The sequence below is a fragment of the Bos mutus genome, chromosome X (assembly GCF_027580195.1).
Source record: "Bos mutus isolate GX-2022 chromosome X, NWIPB_WYAK_1.1, whole genome shotgun sequence".
In the NCBI taxonomy this organism is placed as follows: domain Eukaryota; kingdom Metazoa; phylum Chordata; class Mammalia; order Artiodactyla; family Bovidae; genus Bos; species Bos mutus.
In genome coordinates, this window is record NC_091646.1 from 126,249,874 (window position 1) to 126,265,451 (window position 15,578).

General features: G+C 35.8%; 1 protein-coding gene across 2 annotated transcripts in view; it reads left to right on the top strand.

Annotated features, from left to right (window-relative positions):
* The window catches only part of LOC138986328 (ubiquitin carboxyl-terminal hydrolase 9X-like), a 149,723-nt gene extending 137,843 nt beyond the window's left edge, over positions 1-11,880 (top strand). Inside the window, exons 39-45 of one of the 2 annotated variants that reach the window (XM_070365477.1) lie at positions 1,863-2,048; positions 2,438-2,658; positions 2,742-2,830; positions 6,537-6,693; positions 6,844-7,104; positions 7,437-7,532; positions 9,669-11,880. In XM_070365477.1, the coding sequence (XP_070221578.1) occupies positions 1,863-2,048; positions 2,438-2,658; positions 2,742-2,830; positions 6,537-6,693; positions 6,844-7,104; positions 7,437-7,532; positions 9,669-9,806 (1,148 nt within the window). In that variant the 3' untranslated portion in view covers positions 9,807-11,880. The remainder of the gene's footprint in view (positions 1-1,862; positions 2,049-2,437; positions 2,659-2,741; positions 2,831-6,536; positions 6,694-6,843; positions 7,105-7,436; positions 7,533-9,668) is intronic. The other variant, XM_070365478.1, reaches the window with a different exon arrangement.
* Positions 11,881-15,578: the final 3,698 nt, after the last annotated feature.

Consider the following 15,578-nt stretch of genomic DNA (forward strand, 5'->3'; position numbering starts at 1 on the left):
GCATTCCCACTAACAGTGTAAGAGGGTTCCCTTTTCTCCACACATTCTGCAGCATTTATTGTTTGTAGACTTTTTGATAGCAGCCATTCTGACCACCTGTTTGTGGTTTTAATTTGCATTTCTCTGATAATGAGTGATGTTGAGCATCTTTTTATATGTTTGTTAGCCATCTGTATGTCTTCTTTGGAAAAATGTCTGTTAGTTCTTTGGCCCACCTTTTGATTGGGTCATTTATTTTTCTGGTATTGAACTGCATGAGATGTTCGTATACTTTTGAGATTAATTGTCAGTTGCTTCATTTGCTATTATTTTCTCTTACTCTGAAGGCTGTCTTTTCACCTTGCTTATAGTTTCCTTGGTTGTGCAAAAGCTTTTAAGTTTCATTAGGTCCAATTTGTTTGTTTTTGCTTTTGTTTCCATTACTCTGGGAGGTGGGTTATAGAGGACCTTGCTGTGATTTATGTCAGAGTGGTTTACCTATGTTTTCCTCTAGGAGTTTTATAGTTTCTGGTCTTATGTTGAGATCTTTAATTCATTTTCAGATTATTTTTCTGTAAGGTGTTACAAAGTGTTCTATTTTTATTCTTTTAGAGGTGGTTGACCAGTTTTCCCAGCACCACTTGTTAAAGAGATTGTTTGTCCATTGTATATGTTTTTTTGGCGGGTCTTGTAACAGAGTCTGTGAGGGCACTGAGAGTCATCATAACATTGTTAATAAGGCTTACCTTAGAAAGATTGTACTGGCTATAGACTAGAATGGATTGTAATGTTACAAGATTAGAGATTGTAATATAATGATGTGTAGCTAGAGATCATTATTGTCCTTCTATTACGGAATTGGCAATAGGAAAGATACACTTGGAATATTCAGGAGTTTTTAATGACAGCATCAGCAGATCTTGGTGATTACGTATTTGAGTGAATGGATTAGGGGAAGACATAAGTGCAAAGTATGTCTTCAGGAAGTGAGAGAATACTGTTGCCATTTACCAAGAGGAAACCTAGATGGAGGAACCTATGTGAGCTGACAGATTTTAAAGGTGTGTTGCACACCTTACTGAAGAAGTCCAATAAACATTGAGATACGTACATACAAAATTTGGAATCATCTTTATGTATGCAAAGTTATAGATTTAGTTACAAAAAAGTAAATAGTATTAGAAGATGTGTAGAATGAGAACTTTGGAGAAAACCAACTTCTAAACCTAGGGGGGATAAAGAATCCACAAGTAATAGAAATAGAAAGGGGAGAAAATAAGAAAAAACCATGGAATGTGAGAGGAAATAAAAAATGAAGGTGAGATAATCCAGGTAAAAGATTCAAGAACGAAGAAACAGTTGAATTTGAGAACTGTATTTTACCTTCAAACCTGAATGAGATTCAAACGTAATTCAAACCTGAATTAGAGAAACTGAATGGAAAAATTAGGGGGAAAAGCAATAGGAAATAGGCCTTTTTCCCCAAAAAAGATTTTTCTAGAATGGGAAAAATAGATTACGAAAGAGATATTATTTCTCATTTAGCAGTTTCTGTCTTTGTCATCCTACCTTATTGTCATGAGAAATACTGTTCAGTCTCTTCTGATCACTCTAGGTCCTATGAAGTATACTTTAGTATAATTGGAATAGCAGAGACATGTCACTATATCATAGTAAGGATAGTTAAATTTAATTTAAGTAAATCAGTGTATTTTCTGTTCCATCTGTATTCTATATGTATTTCTGTAGTCTAATCAAAAGAGATGAACTTTAGTCATAAAAATTACAGGCAGCTGTATACATATTTATTAAAGCAGCAGTTGCTATTCTTACTATTTTTGCTTTTGTTTTTGATAAACATTCTTCTTCTCCCTTTTTAATAGGTATGGCAGAAAAGACACAGCTTCTGAAATTGAGTGTACCTGCTACCTTTATGCTTGTGTCTTTAGATGAAGGACCAGGTCCTCCAATCAAATATCAGTATGCTGAATTAGGCAAGTTGTACTCAGTAGTGTCTCAACTGATCCGCTGTTGCAATGTCTCATCGAGAATGCAGTCTTCAATCAATGGTAAAGTAATATGTCCTGTTATTCATAATAGTTTAAAAATATGGTAGGGTTCTGTAGTACTTTAAAATTCTGAAATTAATAAAATGAGATTATATGCTTTAGTATATTTATTTATAACTAGCTTTTTTATGAGTTTGAGACCTTTTACAAAATTCACCACCTGCTGTGATAAAATTAATGGGCTTGAAATGATTTAAGAATTTTAACTTTAATTTTTTTTTACTTCAGTTACAGCATTTATATTTTTGCATCTTGTCATCTTAGTATACCCTACCATTATGAGTGTTTCTGTTTAAAACACTTAATTCACATTTTTTTAATAAAAAATTTAGTATTACGGTTTTGTAAAGGCATCTATTGGCTGTTTACTGATGACAAATCTGTTCTAGGTAATCCCCCTCTTCCCAATCCTTTCGGTGACCCTAATATATCGCAGCCTATAATGCCAATTCAGCAGAATGTGGCAGACATTTTATTTGTGAGAACAAGCTATGTGAAGAAAATTATTGAAGACTGCAGTAATTCAGAGGAAACCATCAAATTGCTTCGTTTTTGCTGCTGGGAGAATCCTCAGTTCTCGTCTACAGTCCTCAGTGAACTACTCTGGCAGGTTAAAGAAAAATAAACATTCATATGCCTATAATTTGATTAGTCTTTTAAGTAAGAAATTCAATATGTCCCATCCGTTTTTAGGTTGCATATTCATACACCTATGAACTTCGGCCATATTTGGATCTACTTCTGCAGATTTTACTGATAGAGGATTCCTGGCAGGCTCACAGGTGGATACACTTTTTGCTACCAAAATAATGATGTTTTTGTAGGTTCTAAAAAAATACTGAAATTGTTAGTAACCAAATATATTTTTACTTCTTGAATCTCTTAAAAATACATAGTAGCATAATGCATGAAATGTTTCCCCATCATAGTTTTATTTCATTGTTATTATTTTCTCTTAAAAACACATTTTTATGCTATTACTAGTTTTTTTTTCCTTCCACTTAATGCTTTTTACTTTTTTTTTTAACAAAGAGTAATTAATAGAAGCTTTTCATGAATTTTAAAATTAGGTCAATAATGTAGGAAAATAATAATCATTTAGAATTACATATGTTTTTAAATTCATTACACTAAGTAACATTTAGTTATCTAACAATAATCCTTGCCTGTTGGAAGTTTTATTACTATATTTGGGGTCAAGAGTAATGTTGGAACTAATGTTTCCCAAAATTCTGCTGTGTTCTTTGAAGTAAAATTGAGCCTACAAATGCTGATATAGAATTAGTTGCCCAACTCCGCCAACTTATCCTCACTTTTCTCTTCACAGGCATTGATTATAGTTGATTTTAGAAACAAGCATGTGTACATATTGCCAACTATTAGTCATTCTAATAACCAAAAAAATTTTTGTGCACTCGGTAACATCTTTGCTCCTCGTAATCTGATTATCTAATAACTTTGTTGATATAATGTGAATGATTGACAGTTTGAGTTTGTATTGTATACGATATTAAATTGTGAATTAGTGGGACTTATGGTGTAATACTATGTCAGTATTTGAAGATACTGGTACTTGATAATCCTGTCAAGGAAAATTTGGCTCCAGATTTTAAACTGGGAGTTCCCTTGTATAACTTGATTAACAAGTACATGATTTTTTACATTTTTGGTAGGTGTGCTAAGAATTGTGTTTGGATTGAAATGTCTGTGTACTGATCCTCAAAGCAACCTATAGGATCTCAGTGATGAAAGAAAAACTAAAATTTAGAAGTAAAATGACCTTAGAATGACATAGTTCAGTTCAGTCGCTTAGTCGTGTCCCACTCTTTGTGACTCCATGAATTGCAGCACACCAGGCCACCCTGTCCATCACCAACTCCTAGAGTTTACCCAAACTCATGTCCGTTGAATGACTAAGACCTGTTTTTGGTGCAGTTTTGTCTTTAGGAAGAGCTTTGGAACTTCTTCTCAGTCCAGCCACTGAGCTGGTCATTGCTGGTTGTCATATAAAACCCACTTTTTGTCTCATGTAAAAATCTCATCGAGAAATGGTTTGTTGTTGTTGCCTAGATTAAGAGAATACGGTACCTCAAAATGGCAGCTTTTTTTTTTTGATTTTTGGTCAGCTTCTGAGGCACCCATGTATTGAGGTTTTTCACCTTTCCAGTTTTAAATATCAAATGACCATAGAATGGCCAAGTTGAGTTCTCGGGCAACTTCTCATGTAGTTTTATGAGGGTAAGCTTCAGTGATGCTCTCATTTGGTCGTTGTCAACTTCCAATGGCCAGCCCCTATACTCCTCATCTTCAAGGCTCTCATATCTTTTGCAGAACTTCTTGAACCACTGCTGCACTGTACAGTCATTAGCAGTTCCTGGGCCAAATGTGTTGTTGATGATGTGAGCTCTCTCTGCTGCTTTACGGTCCATTTTGACCCATTTGGAACTCAAATAAGAAAATTGCCTGAATTTGCTTTTTGTCTGACATCATTTCCCTAGTCCCTACTAATAAGTAATAAGTCATTAGGAAAAAACATAAAGTGAGAAAAGGGCATTTTTTAAAAGGATGTGTAACATAACCATATTTAGTTATTTTAAAATTTAATTGGAGGCTAATTACAGTATTATGATGATTTTTGCCATCCGTCAACATGAATTAGCCATTGGTGCACATGTGTCCCCCCATCCTGAAACCCCTTCTCACCTCCTTCTCCACCTCATCCCTCTGGGTTGTCCCAGAGTACCTTGCTTCATGTATTGAACTCACACTGGTCATCTATTTTACATATGGTATTATACATGTTTCAGTGCTACTCTGTCAAATCATCTGACCCTTCTCTTCTCCCACAGAGTCCAAAGAAGTCTGTTCTTTACATCTGTGTCTCTTTTGCTGCCTTGTATATAAATAAAATCATCATTACCAGCTTTCTAAATCCCATATATATGCATTAATGTAGAGATTGGTGTTTGTTTCTGATTTAACTTCACTCTGTATAGTAGGCTTCGGTTTTACCCACCTCATGAAAACTGACTTAAAGTGTTTCTTTTTATAGCCATGTCATAGTCCACTTTGTATGTGTACCACAACTTCCTCATACATTCATCTGCCAGTGGACATCTAGGTTGCTTCCAAGTCCTAGCTATTGTAAACAGTGCTGCCATGAACATTGGGGTACCTGTTTCTCTTTCTCTAGTTTCCCTGGTGTGAACCTGAACCCAGTGGGATTGCTGGGTCATATGCCAGTGCTGTTCCTAGTTTTTTAGGGGATCTCTACATTTCTCCATCGTGGCTGTACTAGTTTGCATTCCCACCAGCAGTGTAAGAGGGTTGGTTCCCTTTTTTCTACACCATCTGCAGGATTCACTGAAGAGTTTTTGATGGCGCCATTCTGACTGACATGAGATGATACCGCATTGTGGTTTTGATTTGCATTTCTCTAATAATGAGTGCCGTTGAGCATCTTTTCCTGTGTTTAGCCATCTGTTCATCTTCTTTGGAGAGATGTCTGTTTCATTCTTTTGCCCATTTTTTGATTGGGTTGTTCGTTTTTCTAATACAGAGTTTTATGGTCTTGTATATTTTGGAGATTAATTTTTTGTCAGTCATTTCATTTGCTGTTATTTTCTCCCATTAACTAAAGGCTGCCTTTTCACCTTGCTTATTATTTCCTTCCTTTTGCAAAAACCTTTAATTGTGTCCCATTTCTTTATTTTTATTTCCAGTACTGTGGGAGGAGGGTCATACAGGATCTTGCTGTGATTTATGCCAGAGAGTTCCACCTGCATTTTTCTCTTAAGAGTTTTATAGTTTCTGGTCTTATATTTAGATCTTTAATTTTGAGATTATTTTTGTGTATGGTATTAGAAAGTGTTCCAGTTTCATTCTTTTACACATCATAACCACATTTACTTATAAATGTATTCCAGTATCAAACAGCAAAATTCAACAGTATAAAGTAAAGCGGCAATAATTTTTGCACCAAACTATAGCATAGTTTTGACCCACCATGTGTGTTCTAATGATTATAATTGAGGTTAATTTTGTACTGCTGGATTGTATCACTTCCATGGAAACTAGACTTTACACTCTGAAATGCTACCTTGAAGTAGTGATCTAAGTAAGTCTGTTCTCAGCTGAAGCAGTCATGAAGACATACTTCAAGGTAATTTTAATGAGTACAGCTTAGTATTGGTGTCTTTAATTGTTTTAGTAATTCGTTTAAATTACTGTAAAGCAAAGTCATTTTGGGTTGATAATAATTTGGTGGAACTTCAGACTCAAGTCAGACTTAGTCAGCTCCCCATATTGCTAGCTGTGTGACAGTCATTTGACTTGTGTATTTATTTTCTCATCAGTGAAGTGACCTTACTAATGGGACCGACTTAGTGGTTAACACTAGACTTAAAAAATACATTGAATATATAGGCAGTGGACTTCAAAATGTTGGCTAAGAGACACTATAAATTTATATATCTGGTTCTTTTTTAGAATTCATAATGCACTTAAAGGAATCCCAGATGATCGAGATGGATTGTTTGATACTATCCAGCGCTCTAAGAATCACTATCAAAAAAGAGCATACCAGTGTATAAAATGTATGGTGGCTCTCTTTAGCAATTGTCCTGTTGCTTACCAAATATTACAGGTGAGATTTTTTTTTTTTAATTTTGTAACCTGGATCATAATTAATGGATACTTTCTAAGAAAAGAATCGTGAAAATTTGGAGTCAGCATTTTAAGTTAACATTTTAAATTTTTATTTATTCTTTTATATAATTATTTTATTTTCTTGAAGGGCAATGGAGATCTTAAAAGAAAGTGGACCTGGGCAGTAGAATGGCTTGGAGATGAACTTGAAAGAAGACCATACACTGGCAATCCACAATACACTTATAATAATTGGTCTCCTCCAGTTCAGAGCAATGAAACATCAAATGGTTATTTCTTAGAGAGATCACATAGTGCTAGGATGACACTGGCAAAAGCTTGTGAACTCTGTCCAGAGGAGGTAAAAAAAGTCACCCATGGGCAGCAAATAGAAATGGAAGAAAGAAAAGTAATTTTTTCCTTTATAGGCCAGTGTTCATTGTATAAAAAAATTGTCATGAAGTTTTATTGGCTTTAATGTCTAGTATTAATTTTTCTTAAGTAATCAAGGGAACTTCCTGACACCTTTGTTGAAATTAGTTTGGAGAAATGTCAGTGGAATTGTTCTAAAATGTTTAGGTGATCAAAATTTTTTTCTCTAAATTATTTTATTGGCTGTAAATGAAAAAATGTTTTAAAACAGATGAGCTTTGTGGATTTAAATTTTTTAAAAAGATTAAAAGTGAATTTAAAGTTGCTTTGTAATCACATTATTAATCTCTTTAAACATCTTAATAATAGGAGCCAGATGACCAAGAAGCCCCAGATGAGCATGAATCATCTCCACCAGAAGATGCCCCATTATATCCTCATTCATCTGGATCTCACTATCAACAGGTAAACATGAGTTTATCTTCATTTTAACGCCCCAATTTTTGTGATTATTTGCTTATTTTCCTTAAATATTTTGTAGCTTTTAGTTGTGACTATAAAGTAATAAACTATTTAGAATAACTTTGACAAGATGATCAGAAGAGTTGATGGAGTGGAATGACATTACAGCATATTTTGACCAGTCTTACAGTATTTTCTTTGCCCACTAGGCACCTCTCTTGTACCCAAAACTGCACTTAATCAACATGTATATTTCTCAATAACATGAAAATAAGCAATGTAAAAGTGTCTTGGTTACTTTGGTGCAATGTTTAGTTGCAATAGAAATGTCTTTTAAATGATAGTCTGGGTTTAAGCCTCAGTTCTGTCAAAGTACTCTCCAGTGGACAGGAAGGACCTGGAAATATGATCACAGTACTAGTCAAATGACATCCATCTAACATAGCACATTTTAGTCCATAGTTCATTCTCAAAGAACCACCAGGACTAGAAATTAAAAGTTTCTTATGTTCTTCATTGGATAAAATAGTCAATATTCTCCACTGGAAAAAGTATTCAATAGTGCTATGTTTCCTGATGGACAATACAGGCTAGTCTGATACACGTGATTGCTGATGTGGGAAAGTAAAAATAAATGTAAATGTCTTCCAAGTTTAAAAATAGATTATAATAATACTGACATTTTTGAACACTTAAATGTATCTTCTCTGAAACATCATGAATGGAAAGACTACAAGAAGACTGAAAAATGGCAGAGATCCCAGTTGTTAAGATTCTTGAAACTATAGACTAATAAGCTTGATGTGTGTGCCCTAGCCAAATTCTGTAAGAATCAGAGAGGAACACACACACACAAGCAACAAAAAACATACACACAAGTAATCATAGAAACCACTGTAGCTTCATTGAAGAAGGCAGCATGTTAAATAAGTTCCCTTCCTCCTGTTAACAGTTTGACTCATTTTAATAGATGGTTCATTGCAGGAAGCAGAATAACTGATAAAAATTTTATCTGAAGAAACTTTCATTTGTAAACAAGAATTTGGGGAGAAAGTTTCTAGAAAAGTTGTTCTGAATTATAAACTATCAGATCAGATCAATCGCTCAGTTGTGTCCGACTCTTTGCGACCCCGTGAATCGCAGCACGCCCGGCCTCCCTGTCCATCACCAACTCCCAGAGTTCACTCAGACTCAAGTCCATTGAGTCAGTGATGCCATCCAGCCACCTCATCCTCTGTCGTCCCCTTGTCGTCTTGCCTCCAACCCCTCCCAGCATCAGAGTCTTTTCCAATGAGTCAACGCTTTGCATGAGATGGCCAAAGTACTGGAGTTTCAGCTTTAGCATCATTCCTTCCAAAGAAATCCCAGGGCTGATCTCCTTTAGAATGGACTGGTTGGATCTCCTTGCAGTCCAAGGGACTCTCAAGAGTCTTCTCCAACACCACAGTTCAAAAGCATCAATTCTTCGGCGCTCAGCCTTCTTCACAGTCCAACTCTCACATCCATACATGACTACTGGAAAAACCATAGCCTTGACTAGACGGACCTTTGTTGGCAAAGTAATGTCTCTGCTTTTGAATATGCTCTCTAGGTTGGTCATAACTTTCCTTCCAAGGAGTAAGCGTCTTAATTTCATGGCTGCAGTCAGCATCTGCAGTGATTTTGGAGCCCAGAAAAATACAGTCTGACACTGTTTCCACTGTTTTCCCATCTGTTTCCCATGTGACTAATTCGGCTATTTAGGCAGTGGTCTTTAATGTTCCTTAAATCATCTAAAGGTCCTTGTTAAAATCACAGATTGCTGAGGACCACCCCCAGGAAAATGGACTCATTGCTGCTTTTAGACTTGGTAGGCTCAATTTGCTTAGTCTTGGCCAATTGTTTTACAACATGCTGGACTGTAGTTTGTCAGGCTCCTCTGTGGGATTTTCCAGGCAAGAATACTGGAATAGGTTGTCATTTCCTCCTCTAGGAGACCTCCTTGACCCAGGAATCAAACCCTCATCCATTGTGTCTGCTGCATTGCCGGCAGATTCTTTATTGCTAAGCCACCAGGGAAGCCATTAGACATACTTTACTGTGTGAGTTTTTAATTTTCATTTGAAAAGCCTGACATGCCAATCTGTTTCACCTTCTCAGAATAATCACATACATGGACAGCCATATACAGGACCAGCAGCACATCACTTGAACAACCATCAGAAAACTGCCCAGCAGCAACAAGAGAACTGTGAAGGCAATGAAGAAGTATCCTCTTCTGAAATGAAGGATCAGTGAAATGTCCATAATTACCTGGTTCTTTAAGACCAGGCTATTAGGCCTTACAGTCCAAACTTTTATATACTTGGTTAGTATTTAACAAAATAGAGAAATTGTTCAACATGGAGTGGAGAGTTTATTCATTGTCTCATTTGTGGAAGTTTGGTGTCAACAGGTGAGCTACCTGCAGGAGAGTGTATAGTGTTTTGTAATAAATGGGTGATACCGATATGTAAATGGGAAAGTTGTATATAATGTATTGTTTGATGGTTAATTCTTAAACAACAAAAAAATTTTAGGTGACTATGAGAAATCTACAAAAAAGTTGTTTTTTGATTTTTTGGGTTTCTTTTTTGTTATGTCTGCTGCATTTGGCAACCAGTATTTTCAGCTTTGTGGCAATTCGATCAAAGCCTTTACGGAAAAAAAAAAAGATGGGGATGAGAAACTTAACATTGAAAGAGGCCATTCATATCAGTCACACCAGTAGCTGCTTACTAACTTAGTTACTGGAGCCACTATAAGACTTTGAATAACATGGGTGATGTTGAAAATTGGTGTTTTAATAACACTGTTTATGCATATTTTTCATTACCTTTTTATTCTGTTAGTACATGATCACTTTAAAGCTATAATAATGCTGTATTGTATTTAGCTTGGCCTCACACTATGTTGGTGTAGCCAGCGAGAACACACACTAAGTTTGTATAGCCAGTGAGAACAGAGTTACATGAATGATAGCAGTTTCCTCAAAGTGACAGATATGTTGCTGAGACCTTTTACTTCTTAAACCAGGAATAAATATAACATGAGAAATGTGACAAATGAGCAGTTTTTGGTTATATGTATGTTCCTCATATTTAATATTTGACAGTGGAGTCTCTTGATGGGACACAGAAATGTGAAAGTATTGATAATAGAAATATTAAAATATTAAATATGCAAATTTTTGCTGTGCCACAGTGTGGAGCACATAAGAGAAGACTGTACTTGGTATCCTTGGTTTTTTGTTTTTTTAGTAGATGAAGGTGAAGTGGACATCGTCAGAGTCCCATAGTACTTTGAAATACCATTGCACCAAGATATCTGGCTGATAGTCTAGTCAGTCAGAATTTTACTTGGTAGCAAAATTGTCCCAGGTTCTTTTCCATTCTAAAACTTACTCTGGTGGGGTTTAATTAAAACAAATTTATGGTTAGTTATTATAATTCTGAAGTACTATTTTAGAATAAGCATTTGTTTCAGGATTTCAGGAAACTTGGAAGTAAATACTATATTTAAAAAAGAATTGGTAACTTTTAAATGTGTGTAATATTTTGGAGCCTGTCTAAAAACCAAATATCCTGGCAAACAAATACAGCCCATCTTGTACTATTTAAATATTTTGCTGTTTTGTTTTATAGAAATTATTTTGCTGAATTCACAAATAGAGTTTGATTTAAGAAGACTTTGTCCTCTATTGTTTTTGTTTCCTGTCATTTTTATTTCTTCTTAAAAACTGCATGTACATTGAAATTTATTTGCATAGCATACCTTAACAAGACACTGAATTCAGCATTTCAGACATGTTGGGATTTTACATTTAAAATTATTTGCCTTTTGTTCTTTACCATGAGAGAATTACAGAAAAAAAAAGAATTTAAAATTTTCCTAACATAACTGATCTTGTGCTTTATTTTTACTAGAAGTCTGTAACTGTAATTGTACTTCAACAGAGAAGATACGGATTTCCACTACATATAGCTACTATATATATATATATAAAATATATAATGAATCTATTCTAGGTTTTCTGTAACATTAAGAAATTTAAAATCAAAGCCAGAGATCCTACTTTTTAACTTTTAATTATAATGATTTTTATTTTATGATTACATTCCTCAAAAGTAGTGAACTTAGTCGGTTATAAGGCTACCTCAGAGACATTGCAGGTTTAGTTTTAACCACTGCAGTCAAGCAAGTTTCACAGTAAAGTGAGTCACATGATTTTTGGTATTCTGTTACATAAAAAGTTACATAGTGTGCAGTAACAGCATTGTATGTCTAAAAAATGTGGTTTTGTTTTTATTTTGGCCATACCACGCAGCATGTGGGGTTTAGTTCCCTTAGGAGGGATCAGACCTTTTCCTTCTTCATTGGAAATGTGCAGTCTGGATCACCAGGGAAATCCCTGTCTTTTTATTCCTACAGGGAAAAAAAAGTGCTAACCATCATCTGAGTCTTCAGTGAGTTGTGATCTCTGCTGGCAGAAGATCTTCCCTTGATTAGGATTATGTTTGCTGAAAGTTAGAGTGGCTGTGGCAGTTCTTAACAATGGCATTTTCTGCATTGATTCTTCCTTTCATAAACTCCTTCTGTAGGCTGCTTTGCCATTTAATATTGTTTTAGTCACAACTTCTTTCAAATTGGAGTTGATCCTCCCATGCTGCTGCTTTATGAACTACATTTATGCAATACCCTAAATCGTTTCTTTTTTTGTTTTGGTTTGGTTTTTTATTTCCTTTTTTTAAATATAAATTTACTTATTTTAATTGGAGGCTAATTACTTTACAGTATTGTAGTGGTTTTGCCATACATTGACATGAATCCGCCCCAGAGGTACATGTGTTCCCCATCTTGAACCCCCCTCCCACCCCCACCCCATCCTATCCCTCTGGGTCATCCCAGTGCACCAGCCCCAAGCACCCTGTCTCATGCAAAGAACTGCAATCCATTTCACGTATGATAATATACATGTTTCAGTGCCATTATCCCAAGTCATCCCCCCCTTGCCCTGTCCCACAGAGTCCAAAAGACTGATCTATGTGTCTGTGTCTCTTTTGCTGTCTCACGTATAGGATTATCATTACCATCTTTCTAAGTCCATATATATGCCTTAGTATACTGTGTTGGTGTTTTTCTTTCTGGCTTACTTCACTGTATGTAATGGGCTCTAGTTTCATCACCTCATTAGAACTGATTCAAATGTATTCTTTTTAATGGCTGAGTAATATTCCATAGTGTATATGTACCACAGGTTTCTTATCCATTTGTCTGCCGATGGACATCTAGGTTGCTTCCATGTCCTGGCTGTTGTAAACAGTGTTACTATGAACATTGGGGTACACGTATCTCTTTCAATTCTGGTTTCCTCGATGCGTATGCCCAGCAGTGGGGTTGCTGGGTCGTATGGCAGTTCTATTTCCAGTTTTTAAAGAAATCTCCACACTGTTCTCCATAGTGGCTGTACTGGTTTGCATTCCCACCAACAGTGTAAGAGGGTTCCCTTTTCTCCACACCCTCCCCGGCATTTATTGTTTGTGGACTTTTGGATAGCAGCCATTCTGACTGGCGTGAAATGGTACCTCATTGTGGTTTTGATTTGCATTTCTCTAATAATGAGTGATGTTGAGCATCTTTTCATGTATTTGTTAGCCATCTGTATGTCTTCTTCGGAGAAATGTCCGTTTAGTCCTTTGGCCCTCTTTTTGATTGGGTCTTTTATTTTTCTGGAATTGAGCTGTAGGAGTTGCTTATATATTTTTGAGATTAATTCTTTGTTGCTTTGTTTGCTATTATTTTCTCCCATTCTGAAGGCTGTCTTTTCACCTTGCTTATAGTTTGCTTTGTTGTGAGGAAGCTTTTAATTTTAATTAGGTCCCATTTGTTTATTTTTGCTTTTATTTCCAATATTATGGGAGGTGGGTCATAGAGGATCCTGCTGTGGTTTATGTCAGAGAGTGTTTGCCTATGTTTTCCTCTAGGAGTTTTATAGTTGCTGGTCTTACATTTAGATCTTTAATCCATTTTGAGTTTATTTTTGTTGTGGTGTTAGAAAGTGTTCTAGTTTCATTCTTTTACAAGTGGTTGACCAATTTTCCCAGCACCATTTGTTCAAGAGATTGTCTTTTCTCCATTGTATATTCTTGCCTCCTTTGTCAAAGATAAGGTGTCCATAGGTGCGTGGATTTATCTCTGGGCTTTCTATTTTGTTCCATTGATCTATATTTCTGTCTTTGTGCCAGTACTACACTGTCTGGATGACTATAGCTTTGTAGTAAAGCCTGAAGTCAGGCAGGGTGACTCCTCCACTTCCATTCTTCTTTCTCAAGATTGCTTTGCCTATTTGAGGTTTTTTGTATTTCCATACAAATTGTGAAATTATTTGTTCTAGTTCTGTGAAAAATACTATTGGTAGCTTGATAGGGATTGCTTTGAATCTATAGATTGTTTTGGGTACTATACTCATTTTTACTATATTGATTCTTTTTTTTTTTGGTATAGCTTTTATTTTGGAGTATTAATTTAAGAAGAATAACACACGAGTATATTCAAAGAGGAATGAAAAGTATAATTAGCAGCTCTGACAAGTACATTTTAAAAAATGTTTGATGAAATTACAGTTGTTTTGTCTAAAATAAGTATTAAGTGACACATGTTATTTCCCTATATTTCACTGATTTGTTAGAGAATGTTGATGCTTCTAATATTGAAGTATTTGACTGTATATAAACATTATGTTAATATTATATCATTATTAAAGTTGCACAGACTCATATCTGAGTCAGTTATGCTATTCAAACATCTTATCCTTGAGTGCCTCCTTCTCCTCCTTCAATCACAATCAGTCTTTTCCAGCAACAGGATCTTTTCACATGAGTCAGTTCTTTGCATCAGGTGGCCACAGTATTGTTGTTTCAGCTTTAGCATCAGAGCTTCCAATGAATGTTCAGGGTTGATTTCCTTTAGGATAGACTGGTTTGATCTCCTTGCAGTCCAAGAGGCCCTTAAGAGTCTTCTCCAGCACCACAGTACAAAAGCATCAGTTCTTCAGTGTTTTTGGGCTTCCCTTGTGGCTCAGCTAGTAAAGAATCTGCCTGCAATGCAGGAGATCTGGGTTCAGTCCCTGGGTTGGGAAGATCCGCTGGAGAAGGGAATCGCTACCAACTCGAGTATTCTGGCCTGGAGAATTCCATGGACTGTATAGTCCATGGGATTGCAAAGAGTTTGGTAATGACTGACTTTCACCTTACTTTACTTCAGCCTTCTTTATGGTCCAGCTCTCACATCCATACATGCATACTGGAAAAAACATAGCTTTGACTTGTTGGCAAAGTGTTGTCTCTGCTTTTTAATATGCTGCCTAAGATCGTCATGGCTTTCCTTCCAAGGAGCAAGCATTTTTTAGTATCATGACTGCAGTCAGTGTCCACAGTGATTTTGGAGTCCAAAAATATAAAATCTCCCAAGTTTCTACTTTTCCCCCTTCTATTTGCCATGAAGTGATGGGACCAGATGCCATGATCTTAGTTTTTGAATGTTGAGCTTTAAGTCAGCTTTTTCACTCTTGCCTTTCACTCTCATCAAGAAGCTGTTTAATTCCTGTTCGTTTTCTGCCATGTGTCATCTGTATACCTGAAGTTGTTGATATTTCTTCTGGCCATTTTTATTCCATTTGTGATTCATCTAGCCTGGCATTTCGCATGTTGTACTCTGCACATAAGTTAAATAAGTGTCATGATAATATACAGCTTTGACGTACTCCTTTCCCAATTTTGAACCAGTCCATTTTTCCATGTCTGATTCTGACTGTTGCTTTTTGACATGGATACAGGTTTTGCAGGAGGCAGGTAAGGTGGTCTGATATCCTCATGTGTTTAAGAATTTTCCACAGTTTGTTGTGATCCACACAGTCAAAGGCTTTAGTGTAGTCCAAGAAGCAGAAGTGGATGTCATTTCTGGAATTCTCTTGTTTATGATCCAACAGATGTTGGCAATTTGATCTCTGGTTCCTCTGCCGTTTCTAAATCC